Source organism: Gopherus evgoodei, chromosome 3 (genome assembly GCF_007399415.2).
Source record: "Gopherus evgoodei ecotype Sinaloan lineage chromosome 3, rGopEvg1_v1.p, whole genome shotgun sequence".
Lineage (NCBI taxonomy): Eukaryota > Metazoa > Chordata > Testudines > Testudinidae > Gopherus > Gopherus evgoodei.
The window spans coordinates 69,507,668-69,524,039 of NC_044324.1; the positions used below are offsets into that span (position 1 = coordinate 69,507,668).

Sequence of the window (16,372 nt, forward strand, 5' to 3'; positions counted from 1 at the left end):
CCTCCCTATGTTTTTATGATTCTATGATTGTGACCAAAAAACCTCTAGAGAGGGTTCCGGGAATCTCTTTTTGTAAAATTGGTTTATGATGTTGTCTTCTGCATCCATTGTGGGTGTGTATTTTGTATTATAGTCACATCTTGTAGTTTAACGCTCATTATATGAGATGACACATGTATAGGTTTTCAAAGAACTGTAAGCTTTTTCTGGTAATCAGAATATTAAGGCAACTTCTTTTGTTTGGTCATGTCTGTCCTTCCATAGTAGATGATTTTACGGTGCTTTATGGAAAGTTCGCCACTTCCAATCCAGTGTGTGTCACATATACTGAGACTGTCTATAGAAAAAGATGTAGTTGTAGTTTTGTTAACTAATATTCTGGCTTTGCTGCATTGATACAGCGTTCTCATGTTCCAGTGTGTACTCTTATTTTGTTGCCAAACCATCTGTTCTTTCCTAGCCAAATTTTTGTGGCAGCTGAAATTCCCAAACTGCTGGCGCAGACCTTTTTGGGCGTAATCCGATCTAATTTGATCCTTGCCTGTTTTGTCAGTTTCTTGGCTTAGGTAAATACCCACACTGAAGTCAAGGCAGCCTCCTCCTCTTCTCCACTCATGAAGGATGTCTGAGTTGCATCATGAGGTGGTTAGAGTGAGGCAATGAGTTTGTAGTCCCCACTCCCACTTAAGTTACCACCATCCTCTCCAGTGCAAGTTGCAGAGATAGGTGTCTAAGAAATAGAAAGCCAGCACACCATACGCAGAGCCAACTGAACTAGACAAAGCGAGATGCAGATGAGTAGGGTGTCCTAAACCCCACCGCTCCCAATTTTTAGGAGACTTTATCAAGAGTTAGGTACCTTAATCTGGGCTGCAGGGAGGCCAGGTTTAACTCCCCCATGCCTGCCGAAGAAAGAGGATTTGAACAGGAGAGTTTTGCCTCTGAGGAGAGTGTTATAACTATACTGGTCTGTGGGATACTCTGATGTGGCTCGTCCATCACTCTGGTTGAAGCTGTTCCATTTTGGATTAATAGAATCACTGGAGCAGGGGGACTGGACCCTGGGTCTTCCACCATCTAGATGGGTGCCCTAACCACCAGGCTGTAGAGTCTCTCTCTCTCTCTGGCCCAATGACTAAGTATTTATCTACACTGGAGCTATTTCATCAGGAGAGATTGAGGAGACCACATCAGAATATCCTATAGCCAGCATTTTAGAGCACTCTCTGAAGAGGTTGGAGACCCCTGTTCAAATCCTGTCTCCCTATCAAGCAGAGGAAGGAGTTGAACCTGAATCTCCCATATCCTGGGTGAGTGCTCTACTACTAGGCTAAAAGTTATAAGGGACCGCTGTGACAGACTTATGTTACCAATCTGCCTGGGGTGTCAGTCGATTAGGCTGAGGCCACAGGATTTATAGGGGAGGAGATGGAGGAGCACACCAAATGACTGAATTTTAAAGCTTTATTAATAAAATAATAAAGTAACAGCAGAGAATGTTGGGGCAGCTTTTATGATACTTAAAGGAAGCAAGAAAGCATTAGTACTCTAGCCCTAACTCACTTTTATACTTACACATGCACTATTCGAGGCTGATGAAGCCTGGGTGTAATGTAAGAAGAAAAGGGGAGAAAGATGGATGGGAGTTTTTGTCCCATGCACAGGTTGTTTAGGGTCTGGTGTGACTTTTGACTTGCTTTGGCTTTTGGGAGGGTTTTTAAGTCCTGGGTTCTTTTGGGGGTGTTTTTGTTAGGGCCCTCCGTTCCTGGTGCTTTTTTTTACCAGTCCAAACTGGCTTTTTGTGGCCTTTTCAGCTTTCCCCCAAAACATACCGGTGACTGTGAGACAGTTATTTTTTTCTTGTTGTTTTACTCCTTTTCACGGCCCCTGCAATTTATTCAGCCACTCTCCTTTCTCACGGCTGGTCGGGGGGTGGTGGACTCCCCCACTTCTTTTTTGGCAAGTAGCACGGTGTGTGCAATGGCCTTGGGCTGGAATCAGCTCCTTATCTTCGGGTGTAGCTGAAACATCAAATTAACCCATTCCCCTTCCCCCACACCGGCCTTTCATCACCTGTAAAGAAACCTTTTGTTCCACACTTACACCTTGGTGTGCTCCTTCCCAAAATGCCTTGCGATGCTTGCAACAGTGTTAGCAACATACAGTACTGATCTGCCTCCCCAAGGGACCCCCTGAGGGAGGAGAGCCACTGGGTTGTGACATTCCCCCCCCCTTTGACCGCGAGTCAACCTTTTGTTATGAAGGATCACCATTAGGTTTTTCCCCTCCCTCGGACACGCTGGCTAAGGTTACTGTTGGGTTTTTACATAAACAGCAATATAGCACAAACAAAATGGTTAGGGCAGCAACAATTGCATACACGCGTCAGTAATGGCGTCTGGCTTTATTAGTAAGAGCATAACATGTTTTTTTGTTGGCATAGATGCCCCATTTGGATGTCTGTGACAAAGGCAGCTTTTTTTAGATTAAACGTGTGCTGCAACACTGTGTAAAGGAGGAGGCATTTGTTTGGAATACAGTTAGTTGTTTTTGTGTGTGCGCTAACGGCAGGAACACATTGGGTGTGATTTATGAAAAATTAAACACAACATAATTAGAGATATTAACCATACTTTGCATAACCGCGGGCCAATGCACTGCAAAAATGTTGTGCCTGAGAGTGTAACAGTAAATTAAGGGCCACTGTGGGATAGGTGCTTTTTTTTAAACATACGCAGAGGTATTGGTAAGCACATGGGCCTTAGTGGGGGATGTATTTTGATGCGTTTTTTTGTTTTTGTTTTTTTAGCAGATGTGTTGATTTATTTTATAAAAGCGGCCTGGCAGTGCCTTTTTTTAATATTTTATTTGAGGGGGCTTTATAGGCCACAGCTGCTAAGTGTTGCCATTTACAATTTATACGTGCTGATAGATAGACGATGTAGTCAGCACATATTGCTTAGCCATGTTATTGTGGGAGTACCACCTTTGATATGTTGTGAAGGGCCACCCAATTTTAGAAGCAGCCTTTTTAAAGGCCTGGTTGGATTTTTATAGCAGGGGCCGTTTTGGGTTAATTATGTTTGGGATTTAATTGGGGAGGGTTATGCAGGGCCAGGGGTCTTGAGGCTTTTGGAAGAGGGCCGCTCTTGGAAAAATACCCAGGTAATATGTGATGCCACATTTTTAGGATGCTAAGCCACAATTGCCCCCCTGCCAGTGGATAATTAACCGTTTTTTTAACATGGTTAATTTTGAACAGTGGTAAAATTAACAAAGGAGGACAAAAGCGTTGGACACTCGAGGATTTTTATAGATATGTGCTACAATATGTAGATTATATTATATTAATAAATTTTGCAGGCCTGAACCAGCAAGAGCAGTTCCTCCACTTTTGTTCAGCATGTTCCTGGGCTTTTGCTGTTGCTACTTGGTTTTACCCTAACAAAGCAAGAGAGAAAAGAGAACAACATGAATGCACATATTGGGAAAACTGAGGCATGGACCAAAAACTCCCTAAATTATTAGTTGTTTTGTTACAGCCCTTTTTGGCTTTTATTATGGATATTGTTTGCTTGGTTTAGGAGATTACAACAATGATACTGCATTTAGGGATTAATAATTGCTATTGCCTGCCAAAGGGCGTTTTTATTTTGCTTCAGGCTATTAAATGAGGAACAGGGTTTGCCCGTTGGGTGTTCGTGGGAGGTTTGGGGCCACCCACCAGGTATTTTGCTGTGGCCCTGCTGTGTCTGTCCGGACTATGCACTGTGTTTAAGGCACATCCCCCTTATGCTTGCACCACACTGTGGCTCAGGCCCCATTAGCAGCTTGAGCCAGGGATAGTCTTTGGAGGCATTTAAAAATATATATTTATTTAATTTAGATAATGACTGCAAGTGGTAAATATGCCCAATGGCCTATGATGGGATGTTGGATGGGGTGGGATCTGAGTTGCTACAGAGAATTCTTTCCTGGGTGCTGGCTGGTGAGTCTTGTCCACATGCTCAGGGTTTAGCCGATTGCCGTATTTGGGGTTGGGAAAGAATTTTCCTCCAGGGCAGATTGGCAGAAACCCTGGGAGGTTTTTGCCTTCCCCTGCAGTGTGGGGCATGAGTCAGTTGCTGGAAGATTGTCTGCACCTTGAAGTCTTTAAACCACGATTTGAGGACTTCAGTGGTTCAGACATAGGTTAGGGATTTGTTACAGGAGTGGGTGGGTGAGATTTTGTGGCCTATGTTATGCAGGAGGCAAGACTGGGTGATCATGATGGTCCCTTTTGACCTTAATGTCTATGATTCTATGATTTTATGGATAGCTGGAAACCCGGATGGTCCAGGCAGGTGGTTGTTTTACAACCGAGGCCCACGAAGCCATGACCAGAAACCTAGGGAAAAACATATGTTTTGAGCTGATTGGCATGTGCCAATTTTATTTTTTTTGGTGGTTGAAGCTGGTACACTACCGGGGATATGTGGTTTACAATGCAGTACGGACCTACCCACCTAATGTTTAGGGAGTGGGCTGCTTTTTTTTTTTTTAGCTTTTGTAACATTTTGTTATTAATTTGCCATTTTTGGATGGTTTTAATGATCTTTTTTTTTTTTCACATCTGGCCTTTTTTAAAATTTAAAATGGCTTTTACGGCTTTGTGAGTTTTACATAGTTTCTTCCTCAACTGGGCAAAGCTGAGACTGTTTTGGTTGTGGCAAATAGTAAATGTGATTATTGGTAAATATAGTATTTACATTATATTTATATTTGTTTATTAGTGGGTTGCTTATTTATTTTAAAATTTTTAAATATTTTCCTCTAGTCAGATTTTGAATGGGTCCGAATCTAGTAGGCGTGCTCATAGCACACTTGCTGGATCAAGCTCTGCAGGCAAGATAGACTGGGGAACACCTATCTCCATCTAGTTTAAGGATAATGGTGGTGTGTGTGTGGCGAGGGGGGGCTTAAGCATGAGAGGAGCATCCAGATAACTCGAGAGACACTGGGTCTATGCACAGAGTAGGAACTTAAGTACTTCAATACTTTTAATACATAAAAAAATTAGGCGCTGAGTGAATTTTGGTGCCTATAGGGCTATGGATCAGCCAAGAGGAGTTTTGTGGATTTCAGTGGTGCTTAAAAAAGACGGTTACTCACCTTTGTAACTGTTGTTCTTCGAGATGTGTTGCTCACATCCATTCCAGTTAGGTGTGCGTGCCGTGCGTACACGTTCGTCGGAAACTTTTTACCCTAGCAACTCCAGTGGGCCGCAGGTCGCCCCCTAGAGTGGCGCCGCCATGGCACCCGATATATACCCCTGCCGGCCCACCCGCTCCTCAGTTCCTTCTTGCCGGCTACTCCGACAGTGGGGAAGGAGGGCGGGTGTGGAATGGATGTGAGCAACACATCTCGAAGAACAACAGTTACAAAGGTGAGTAACAGTCTTTTCTTCTTCGAGTGATTGCTCACATCCATTCCAGTTAGGTGAATCCCAAGCCATACCTAGGCGGTGGGGTCGGAGTGAGAAGTCGCGGCATGGAGCACTGTTGATCCGAAGGCCGCGTCCTCTCTGGACTGCTGGACCAGGGCGTAGTGGGAAGCAAAGGTGTGGACCGATGACCAGGTCGCTGCCCGACAGATTTCCTGGATGGGCACATGGGCGAGGAAAGCCAGCGACGACGCCTGCGCCCTGGTAGAATGCGCAGTCACACGGCCCTTAGGAACGTGGGCCAGCTCGTAGCAGGTCCTGATACAGGATGTTACCCACGAGGATAACCTCTGCGAGGAAATCGGAAGCCCCTTCATGCGGTCCGCTACTGCCACGAAAAGCTGGGGGGATTTTCGGAACGTTTTGGTCCTCTCCACATAGAACGCGAGAGCCCTACGGACATCAAGCGAGTGGAGTTGTTGCTCCCTGCGTGAAGAATGAGGTTTCGGGAAAAAAACCGGGAGGAATATCTCTTGGTTGACGTGGAAGGCTGAGACCACCTTGGGGAGAAAGGCAGGGTGTGGCCTCAGCTGCACCTTATCTTTATGGAAGACTGTATATGGGGGGTCTACCGTGAGAGCCCGGAGTTCCGACACCCGTCTAGCTGAGGTAATAGCTACCAGAAAGGCAGTCTTCCAAGAAAGATAGAGTAGGGAGCAAGTAGCTAACGGCTCGAAGGGGGGCCCCATGAGCCAAAACAACACCAGGTTAAGATCCCAGGTCGGGGCAGGGGGACGGACGTTAGGGTATAGACGTTCCAGCCCCTTCAGGAATCTAGTCACCGTCGGGTGAGAGAAAACGGAGCGGCCATCCCCACCCGGGTGAAAGGTGGAGATAGCCGCCAAGTGGACCCGCAGGGACGATATCGCCAGGCCCTGTTGTTTGAGGGACCAAATATAGTCCAAAATATTGGCCACCGAAACTTCCAACGGGAGGAGACCTTTCTCCACGCACCAACAGGAGAAACGCTTCCATTTGGACGAGTACGTCGCTCTAGTGGAAGGCTTCCTGCTGCCCAAGAGTACCTCACGTACCGGGGTGGAGCAGCGCAACTCAGAACTGGTCAGCCACGCAGGAGCCACGCTGCTAGGTGCAGCGACTGGAGGTCCGGGTGACAGAGAGTTTCGTGGTCCTGGGTGATCAGGTCCGGGTGAAGTGGCAGGGGAACTGGGTCGGCTATGGCCAGGTCCAGCAACATGGGGTACCAATATTGTCTGGGCCACGCCGGGGCTACCATGATCACGCGGGCCCTGTCCCTGCGCACCTTCAGAAGGACCCTGTGGACCAGTGGGAACGGGGGGAACGCGTAGAACAAGTGGGTCGTCCACGGAATAAGGAAGGCGTCCGCTATAGACCCCGGTTCCCGGCCCTGAAAGGAGCAGAACACCTGGCATTTCTTGTTCCTCCTGGACGCGAAGAGGTCCACGCGGGGACATCCCCACCTCTGGAAGATCGAGAGGGCGACGTCCGGGCGAAGGGACCACTCGTGCGAGAGGAAGGATCTGCTCAGGCGGTCCGCCAGCGTGTTCCGTACTCCGGGGAGGAAGGAAGCCGTGAGGTGAATGGAGTGGGCTATTCAAAAGTCCCAGAGTCGCATCGCCTCGTGACATAGGGGAGAGGATCTGGTGCCGCCCTGCTTGTTGATATAGTACATGGTCGTCGTGTTGTCGGTAAATACCGCGACACAACGACCCCGAAGCTGGTGACAGAACGTTTGACAAGCAAGGCGGACCGCTCTCAACTCCTGCATGTTGATGTGTAGCTTCACCTCCTGCGGAGACCACAGGCCCTGTGTTCTCAGGGTTCCCAGGTGGGCTCCCCAGCCGAGATCTGAGGCATCCGTCGTTAGGGACACCGAGGGCTGGGGCGGGTGGAATGGAAGCCCCGCACACACTACGGACTGGTCTAGCCACCAGCTGAGAGAATCCAACACCCCCTGGGGGATTGTGATCAGCATGTCTAGTGATTGCCTTGCCGGCCGGTAATGTACGATGAGCCACGACTGGAGGGGCCTCATGCGGAGCCGTGCATATCCGGTCACAAATGTGCAGGCTGCCATATGGCCTAACAGGGTTAGACATGTCCGTATCGATGTCAAGGGGGCTGCCAGCAAGCGCTGAACGATCGCCGACAATGCCTGGAACCTTGGCAACGGCAGAAGGGCCCTGGCCACGGTGGAGTCCAGGACGGCCCCAATGAACTCCACCCTCTGCGAGGGAAGCAGGGTGGACTTGTCCACGTTGATCATGAGGCCCAAGGTAGCAAACAGGCCGGTGATCCTGCGGACGTGGCTGCAAACCTGCAGCTCCGACGTGCCCCGAATTAACCAATCGTCTAGGTAAGGGAACACGTGAATGCGACTGCGCCAAAGATGTGCCACAACGACGGCCATGCATTTTGTGAATACCCTCGGAGCCGTAGAAAGGCCAAATGGGAGGACTGCAAATTGGTAGTGAAGGCGGCCGACCACGAACCGAAGGAAACGTCTGTAGTGTGGCCATATGGCAATATGAAAATAAGCGTCCTGCATGTCGAGGGCGGCATACCAGTCTCCCGGATCCAGGGATGGGATAATGGTCCCCAGGGATACCATGCGGAACTTCAACTTCACTAGGTACTTGTTGAGCTCTCGCAGGTCGAGGATAGGCCTGAGGCCTCCCTTGGCCTTGGGGATCAGAAAGTAGCGGGAATAAAACCCCTTGCCTTTCTCGTTTTCCGGAACCGCCTCTATAGCTCCTTTGTTGAGGAGCGTCTGTACCTCCTGTCGAAGGAATTGCTCGTGAAAGAGGTCCCTGAAGAGGGACGAGGATGGGGGGCAGGAGGGAGGAAATGATACAAACTGCAGGCGGTATCCCGTCTGCACCGTGCGTAAGACCCAGCGGTCGGATGTTATTTGGGTCCACGCCTGGAGGAAAAACGAAAGGCAGTTGGAAAATGGGGGGGAAGGATCCGTGGGGGAAACTGGTACTGCGCCCTCAGGCGCACCTTCAAAATGAAGGTTTGGGTCCAGGCGGGGGTTTGGAGGAGCTCTGATTCTGCCCCCCTTGGTTCCCCGACTGTCTGCGCCTTCCATTCCTGCCGCGGCGCCTATTAAGGTCCTGCCGCTGGCGGAACTGGGGGTATGGCCGACGCTGCTGCTGTTGCTGCGGCCGGAAGGGTCTGCGTTGCGTCCCAGGCGTGTGCATCCCAAGGGAGCGCATAATGACCCGATTGTCCTTAAGACTTTTCAGTCTGGGGTCTGTCTTTTCCAAGAACAGGCCCTGGCCTTCGAACGGGAGGTCCTGGATGATGTATTGGAGCTCCGGTGGAAGGCCAGAAACCTGAAGCCAGGAGATGCGGCGCATCGTTACCCCCGAGGCGAGGGTACGGGCAGCCGAGTCTGCAGCGTCCAAGGAGGCCTGCAACGAGGTTCGTGCAACCTTCTTGCCCTCGTCAAGAATCGCCGCAAATTCTTGACGAGCCTCATGTGGCAGCAGCTCTTTGAACTTGTCCGCTGCCACCCACGAGTTAAAAGCGTAGCGGCTAAGAAGTTCTTGTTGATTGGAAACCCTGAGCTGAAGGGCCCCAGCCGAATAGACCTTGCGGCCGAGGAGGTGCATACGCCTGGCCTCCTTGGACTTGGGGGCTGGGGCTTCCTGTCCGTGACGCTCCCTCTCGTTCACCGACTGCACCACCAGGGAACATGGAGTCGGGTGAATGTGGAGGTACTCATAGCCCTTGGAGGGGGCCATGTACTTCCTTTCGACGCCCCTCGCAGTAGGGGGGATGGAGGCCGGTGACTGCCAGATTGTATTGGCGTTGGCCTGGATCGTCCTAATGAAGGGTAGGGCGACCCTGGTGGGAGCATCGGAGGAGAGGATGCTGACAACGGGGTCCTCAATCTCAGAGACCTCCTCAGCTTGCAGGCTCAGATTCTGTGCTACGCGCCTGAGGAGGTCCTGATGTGCCCTGAGATCTAGCGGAGGAGGGCTATTGGAGGAAGTGCCAGCCACTGCTTCGTCAGGAGAAGAGGATGAGGAGACCCCTGGCAAGAAAGTGTCCAGCGGGGGGTCCGCCTCAGCCCTCGCCTCTGGCTCAGGAGGGAGACCAGGGTCTTGTTGCTTCGATCCTTCCTCCCCGTCCGGGAAGGGAGGGGGGCAGGACAACGATGCCTCCGGCACCCTGTGCTCTGCCGTTGCAGGCCTAGGAGGAAGCTGTTGGGGGCCCTGGGCTTGATGGTACGCCCAGGGTGTCCAGAACCCCCACTGCTGCGGACCCTGGTCCTGTTGCGGAGGGTCTTGGAAGAGAGCCGCTTGTCTGTCGGTGCCCAGCACGTATACGCTGTCCGCCTGTGATGACACTGACGGCTGTCTGGAAGGCCATGGAGGGGCCGACCGCGGCTGGTAAGAGTCTCTGCGGTCCGGCACCGAAGATGTTCTCGGTGCCGGGGACCGGTACCGGGAGCCATACCGGTGCCGGGATCGGGACCGGGTTCTGTCTCGGTGCCGGGATCGGGACCAGTACCGGCCGCTGCTTCGGTGCTGGGATCGGGACCGGGACCTGCCACCAACGCGGTGTCGGGAGGTCGACCGGGACCGGGACCTGCCACCCACTCGGTGCCGGGAGGTCGACCGGTGCGCTGATCAACGGCGAGACTGGCTCCTAGAGTCCCGGTGCCGGTATCGGCGGCTGGAACCAGACCGTGACCGTCTGGAGGCCGATCGGTGCCGCGAGTACGACCGGTACCACCGAGGGGAGCGGTGCCGGGACTGCGAGCGGCGGCGGGATCTCGAGCGACCTTGGCGTCGGGACCTCGATCGCGAGCGTGAGTCCCGAGACTGCGCCGTCATCATGGGTTTGCCCCTGGATGCTACCCGCACCGCAGGTACCGGGGGTGGCGGCTGAGTTGACTCAGTCAGGGCAATGAGGTCCCGTGCCGAGGCGAAGGTCTCTGGAGTCGATGGGACCAATAGCTCAACCCCAGATCTTATGGAGCTCGGCGGGACCGGACTCGACGGACCCACCGGGCCCGGAGTTGACGGTGCCGGTAGCGCCGCGGCAGATGTCGATGCCGGGCGCTCCACTCGAGTCTGCCTGGATGGAGTTGCAGACTTCGAGGGTCTTGTTTCTGCACCCGGTGCCGGGGAAGGTCGGTGCCGGGGAGTCTTTCCGGTGCCGGTGCGATCCGGTGCCGGTGTAGAGATGACGGTCTGCAAAGCTGCTGGGTCAAGTGCCGCTTCCATTAGGAGAGTCCTAAGTCTCTAGTCTCTCTCCTTCTTTGTTCTGGGCTTAAAAGCCTTGCAAATGCGGCACTTGTCCGACCTGTGCGATTCCCCCAGGCACTTTAGACACGCGTCGTGAGGGTCGCTGGTCGGCATAGGCTTCTTACAGGCCGCACATTGCTTAAAGCCCGGCGAACCAGGCATGAGCCCGGTGCCGGGTGCCGGGAAGGGCTACGGACCAAACCGGCTAACAACTATCTACAATATTATTTACACTATTACTATATAACTAACTATACTTAACCACTAACTAACAACCGTAGAACAAGGAGAGCTAGGGACGTGGAGGACAGCTATGCCGCGCTCCACAGTTCCAACGACCGACACGGCGGTAAGAAGGAACTGAGGAGCGGGTGGGCCGGCAGGGGTATATATCGGGTGCCATGGCGGCGCCACTCTAGGGGGCGACCTGCCGGCCCACTGGAGTTGCTAGGGTAAAAAGTTTCCGACGAACGTGCACGCGCGGCGCGCACACCTAACTGGAATGCATGTGAGCAATCACTCGAAGAAGAAGTGGAACTTAAGCACTTAAAACTCGAGTTTAGGCACCTAAATCCCTTTGAGCATCTGGTCCTAGATTTCTTAGTCATTTAGCATTAACCTAAGAGCATGGGTACATTTATTACTGTTATCTTCAGAAAACAGAATCCACATGTATTAAGTCTGAGCGTTTATATAAACAGTCAAAGCACCATGGTTTAAAAAGCAATCATGCCCAATGCTGCTGTGAGTATGCTGAAGTCTTTCCCCTCTTGTTGTTGCTATCATGGATTTGTGATCCGTCCTCATACTGTTGATTCAGCACAGCGAGAAACCTGTACAAGAGACTTTTAAAATCAGAGTGTATTTCCACTCTTTCGTCATATCACAATTCCATAGCTGGAACTTGACAGCATACAACAGAATACTGCTTAAATCAATAGCTATATATGCCAAACTTGTTTGTAGTGATTAAATTTCTCCTTAACCCTAAACTAAGATGGTTGTAATAATTATACAGTACCATGTTGCTAATATTTTCGATGTAACATTCTTATTCTGATCTGTAATTCTATATAGCACTTTCACAAACGTATTGATTTCTGTTTTACAAATAGATCTGATTGAAGCAAAATTAGTAGGTGTGCTGGATATTTTGGATGAAGAAAATCGTCTTCCGCAACCAAGTGACCAGCATTTTACTTCTGAGGTGCATCAAAAACACAAGGAGCATTTCAGACTATCTGTAGGTTTACTTATGACCTCTTCATTATTTTATAAAAATAAGTTCCCAGAGTGGATGCTAATATGACATAAGTTAGAAATCACTGTGAATAAAAAAACAGGTGCAATCCTCCAGTGATGTTCGTGCAGTCTGGTGGCAGCATGTTGCACTCCCATTCAGAAAATCATCTGAAGGGATGGCAACAGTAGGCAGCCGTAGTCTCTCTCTCAATGGACCCATGGAGCTTTCTTGGCCAGAACGATAGCCCAAGGCAAGATCATTACAGTGCAAAGTTCCCTCTGCCTGTTGTTGTTTATTTTGTAAGATATTTTTAAAACCTGTGGGGAAAGCGTTGAAACCAGTGTTTAGGCTTTATAGAACGATTTACTTAAAAGTAGAAAAACTTTTCATTTTAGAAAGTGTTAGGTATTCATCTCTCCCTTTTTTAAAAACAAAGTGGGACTGGTGTCTTAACTAATTCTGTGAAAACGTTTCTTTATGCAATGCCAATCATATGACATTCAGACATTTTTACAAACTGTAAACTCAGTTTAGGTTTTATTGAAAAGTTCACTAAAGATTTAACTTCTATAAAGCTTGTGCATAATTTTAATTTTTAGTGGATATCACAGTGTCCCATGCATGTCTAATAATGTCCAGCTATGAAAATAAAATAAAGGATTTTCATTTAGATGCTTTTATAAAGGCAGAATTGATACCTCAAATACCCCTTTTCCCCCTTATCTCTCCAAATTCCTCCAAGATTTTTAGCTTTTGAGTTTTGGCAAATATCTGTTTAGTTCAATTTTCTCAGTTTCCCAGTTAGTACTTTAAAGATGAAACAGTAGAACCACCCGGGAAGTGGTTTTTTTGTTTTTGTTCTGTATACTGTTAGAAGACTAACACAATCCCAGACTATGTATTTACAGGCATATTTTAAAATACAAAATCACAAGAAATGCCACTTCCATAATAACTAAATACAGGCAAATTTAACAAAAGTATGTTTTCCTCTAAATTAATACTTATTTCTTTAACTGGATTCCTGTGCTCTGAGAAATTCTTGTCAGACTCTTTAGGTTTTAGTAGTCAGCTATTACTTGCAGCTTTTGGTTCCTAGTTCTGGCTCTGACAGTTGGATACAAGGTGAAAGACCCAGCTATTCAGCTCTTAATTCAGAAGTCTACACAGCTAATTTGCAGGTGTTGTAGCTTCCATCCCGTGACACCCCATGCTTGGACAAATCACCAAGGCAAATTTCAATATCACTGTCTTACTTGTAAATAATTTCACCCAAAAGATACATTTGAGCCTCTATCCCCTATTATCATGACAATACTGTGCACCAACCAAACATTCTATACCACCTGTGGGAATTAATGTTGGACTAGGAAGCAGTTGTGTTGATCAAAATTAATAATCTTGGCAGTTGCAGTGGCATTTTACTGTGAGTTGCAGGCTCATTCAAACCTGAAAAAGCTCAAGATAAAGAGAAAGTTTGAATCCCAGTGAACTGAAATAGTGGAGTTTCTCACGGCTTTAATCTTAACCTGTAGGAAAGGCAGAAAAATATTATTTTAAAGTTTACTTTTTGAATTTTGTCCTTAATGATTTTTCTGTGTAACTTGGGTTTTTATTGCAGATTCCCAGGAAGTCTAAATTGGCTGTTCACAGAAATATCAGAGATGATGAGGGCTTTATTATCCGACATTTTGCTGGAGCAGTGTGCTATGAGACGGTAACTTGATTTAACAAACTTATGTTAATTATTTAATTTATACTGCCCTGTTCTCCTTTGTTATTAGTGTTGTCTTACAACAGCTAGGAAATGGAGACTGCTTGGCATAATCAGACAAGTTAAAAATTCTTCAGGTTTAACTTTAAATGTCCTTCCTCCCCTCTTTCCCTAGACATGGCCACTTCAAATTCTTCTTATGATGATTAACCAAGTACATCTAACCATTATTTAATCAATAGAAGTTTAAATATAATAGCTTGTTGTTACCGTTAGCAACATTCTCCTTGTTTCCAATACCATAACACTGGGTGCAAATTTCTCAATCTTTGGTTTTAGTTAATTTAGTTGGTAAGACTGATCTTGTAAATGCACCTTCAAGTTAGCGACTAAAACATCTCAATTATTTCTCACTTCATTTGCCAACCCTAATATGTACTAGTTAAGGTCTGAATAATAATTCTGCATTTCTACAGCACCTTCTAAGGATCTCAAAGTACATCACAAGCATTAATATATCAAGCTTCACAACACAGCTGAGGGGTGAGGTAACGAGAGCTGAAAATAGAAGCTAGGGGTAAAATTCTGATGCTATTGTAGTCAATGACAGAACTAGCACTGACTTCAGTATGGACTAGGCTTAGCCAGGATTTCAAATCACATCTCATGACTTCCAGTTCTGTGCTTTAAACATAAGACCACCTTTTCTCCTTTTATTGTTGTTAGTGTCAGACATAGACAATAAATATTCTACAATTACATGTTAAATATTTTTCTCAATATATTTCCCCCCTCAAATTCCTGGTATTTTAGCATTAGGTATTTTTGTTGGAATATTTTGACCAAAGTATGTCTTTATGTAGGACTAAGTAAAGCTATTAGTACTGTGAAGTTTATATGCAACTCTTTACTGGTTTGTTTTCTTTTCAGACCCAGTTTGTGGAGAAAAACAATGATGCTTTGCACATGTCCCTTGAATCTCTTATATGTGAATCCAAGGATAAGTTTGTCCGGGAACTATTTGAATCTACCACTAATAACAACAAGGATCCCAAACAAAAAGCAGGAAAGCTTAGCTTCATCAGTGTGGGAAACAAATTCAAGGTATTGGAATATTAAAAATGAGTTCTTTCCTTTAGTATGTTGCTTTTAAATTGCTTGAAATGAATGGAGTTTAAGTATGGGAGAATCAGATGATGATTTGAGTTTCATGAAAAATATCCTCTTAAACAACTGTTCTTCAAATAAAATGTAATAAAAGCACATATTCAAGTTAAATGATGGCCCTTGCTGTGCAAACAATGAAGATTGTTTGAAAGTAATCTTTCCTTTTATTTTTAAAATGCTGCATCTTATAACTCTTCTTGTCCCCAAATCCAAATAAAGCTTTTGAAGCACAGGTTCCAAGTTCTTTGTTCTAAATCTGGAACCTATAGTTCTAAATTTGACAAAAAGTGTTCTTCCATTCTCTTTGAAGGTGTAGAGAAAGCCGTTTGTCAGTAAATTGCCACCTCAAAATTTAAAAGCTAACCTTAAAACTGGTTTTCCTCATTTAATATGGTGTAAGACAGCAATAGCGGCAAATATTTTCAGTGTGCTGAGTATGTCCTTTTTCACTATCTGACCATAGTATCTGATGCTTCTCCTAATTTTTTCCTTTCTTCCACTTGCTGTAAAGCTGACCTTCGAGCCTTGTCTTGTCCACATGTTTTCTACTTCCTTTCCTCATTCAGCAGTTTTATTTTTAGCTCAGGATGGCTAGAGAGAACTATAGGGAAGTTGAGAGAGGAAAAGCAGGCACAGCCAGGGGCTGCAGGTAAATGTATTACCTTAATGGACTCATTATTTTATAGCTGCTGCAATTTCAGCATGAGTTCTTCTTTTCAGTACATCAGTGTTCATAATGTTTTGTACCTCTGTGGCATTTCGAGTGTATACGTTCTACTTACAGTAATTCATTAGTGTTAATTTCCCAGACATAACACATACCCTTAATGAACACTTAGCACATTGGAAATTTCAGTTTCACTTCAGATAGCTCTCAGGAATGTATCGCTACCATCGGAGGCTTTATTTTCTCTGTGGTTTAAAACTGGAAATTCTTCACTTGTTATGTTGGGAAATGTGAATAAATCAATCTTGAATTTCTCTAATTGTAACAGTTACCTAGATAATGTTCTAGAGAGAGAGAGAGAGAGAGAGAGAGAGAGAAATCCTTGTAAAAGACAAAGTGACTACATTTTAGAAAAAGATAATCTTGTAATGCTCAGGAGGGAAATAGACTATATAAAATATAAGCATCTATAACTTAGAGTAAAGTAAATTTTAAAATCAGTACTGGAGAGCTGCTGAATACAGACAATATTGACACTCCTATCAATATCAAAATAAGATTATTTGATGGTTAGTAAAGGAATTGTTCCTGCGCTTCAAATGACTTCCTATCTCTGTCTCACTTGCCCCACCTTTCTGCCCCAATATCCAATAACTAATTCAGACAGATTGGTTGAGTGAATGGGCAAGTTAATCTGGAGAGGAACCGATACTTTGTGAGAAATTGATGCTACTATTGATAACAATGGATCAAATTCTTAAATCCTGAGATTCTGCAGTTTCCACTGAAAGCAATGCAAGATGCAGGTGCTCAGCATTTAGGATTTAACCAGTGTTTCCAATAACAGCACCAGTTT

At 46.8% G+C, this 16,372-nt stretch overlaps 1 protein-coding gene across 1 annotated transcript in view; it reads left to right on the forward strand.

Moving 5' to 3' along the window:
- MYO6 (myosin VI) overlaps positions 1-16,372 on the forward strand; it is a 187,506-nt gene that overhangs the window by 104,279 nt on the left and 66,855 nt on the right. The window contains 3 exon segments of the mRNA XM_030555784.1: positions 11,841-11,968; positions 13,590-13,685; positions 14,613-14,786. Coding sequence (XP_030411644.1) covers positions 11,841-11,968; positions 13,590-13,685; positions 14,613-14,786 — 398 coding nt within the window.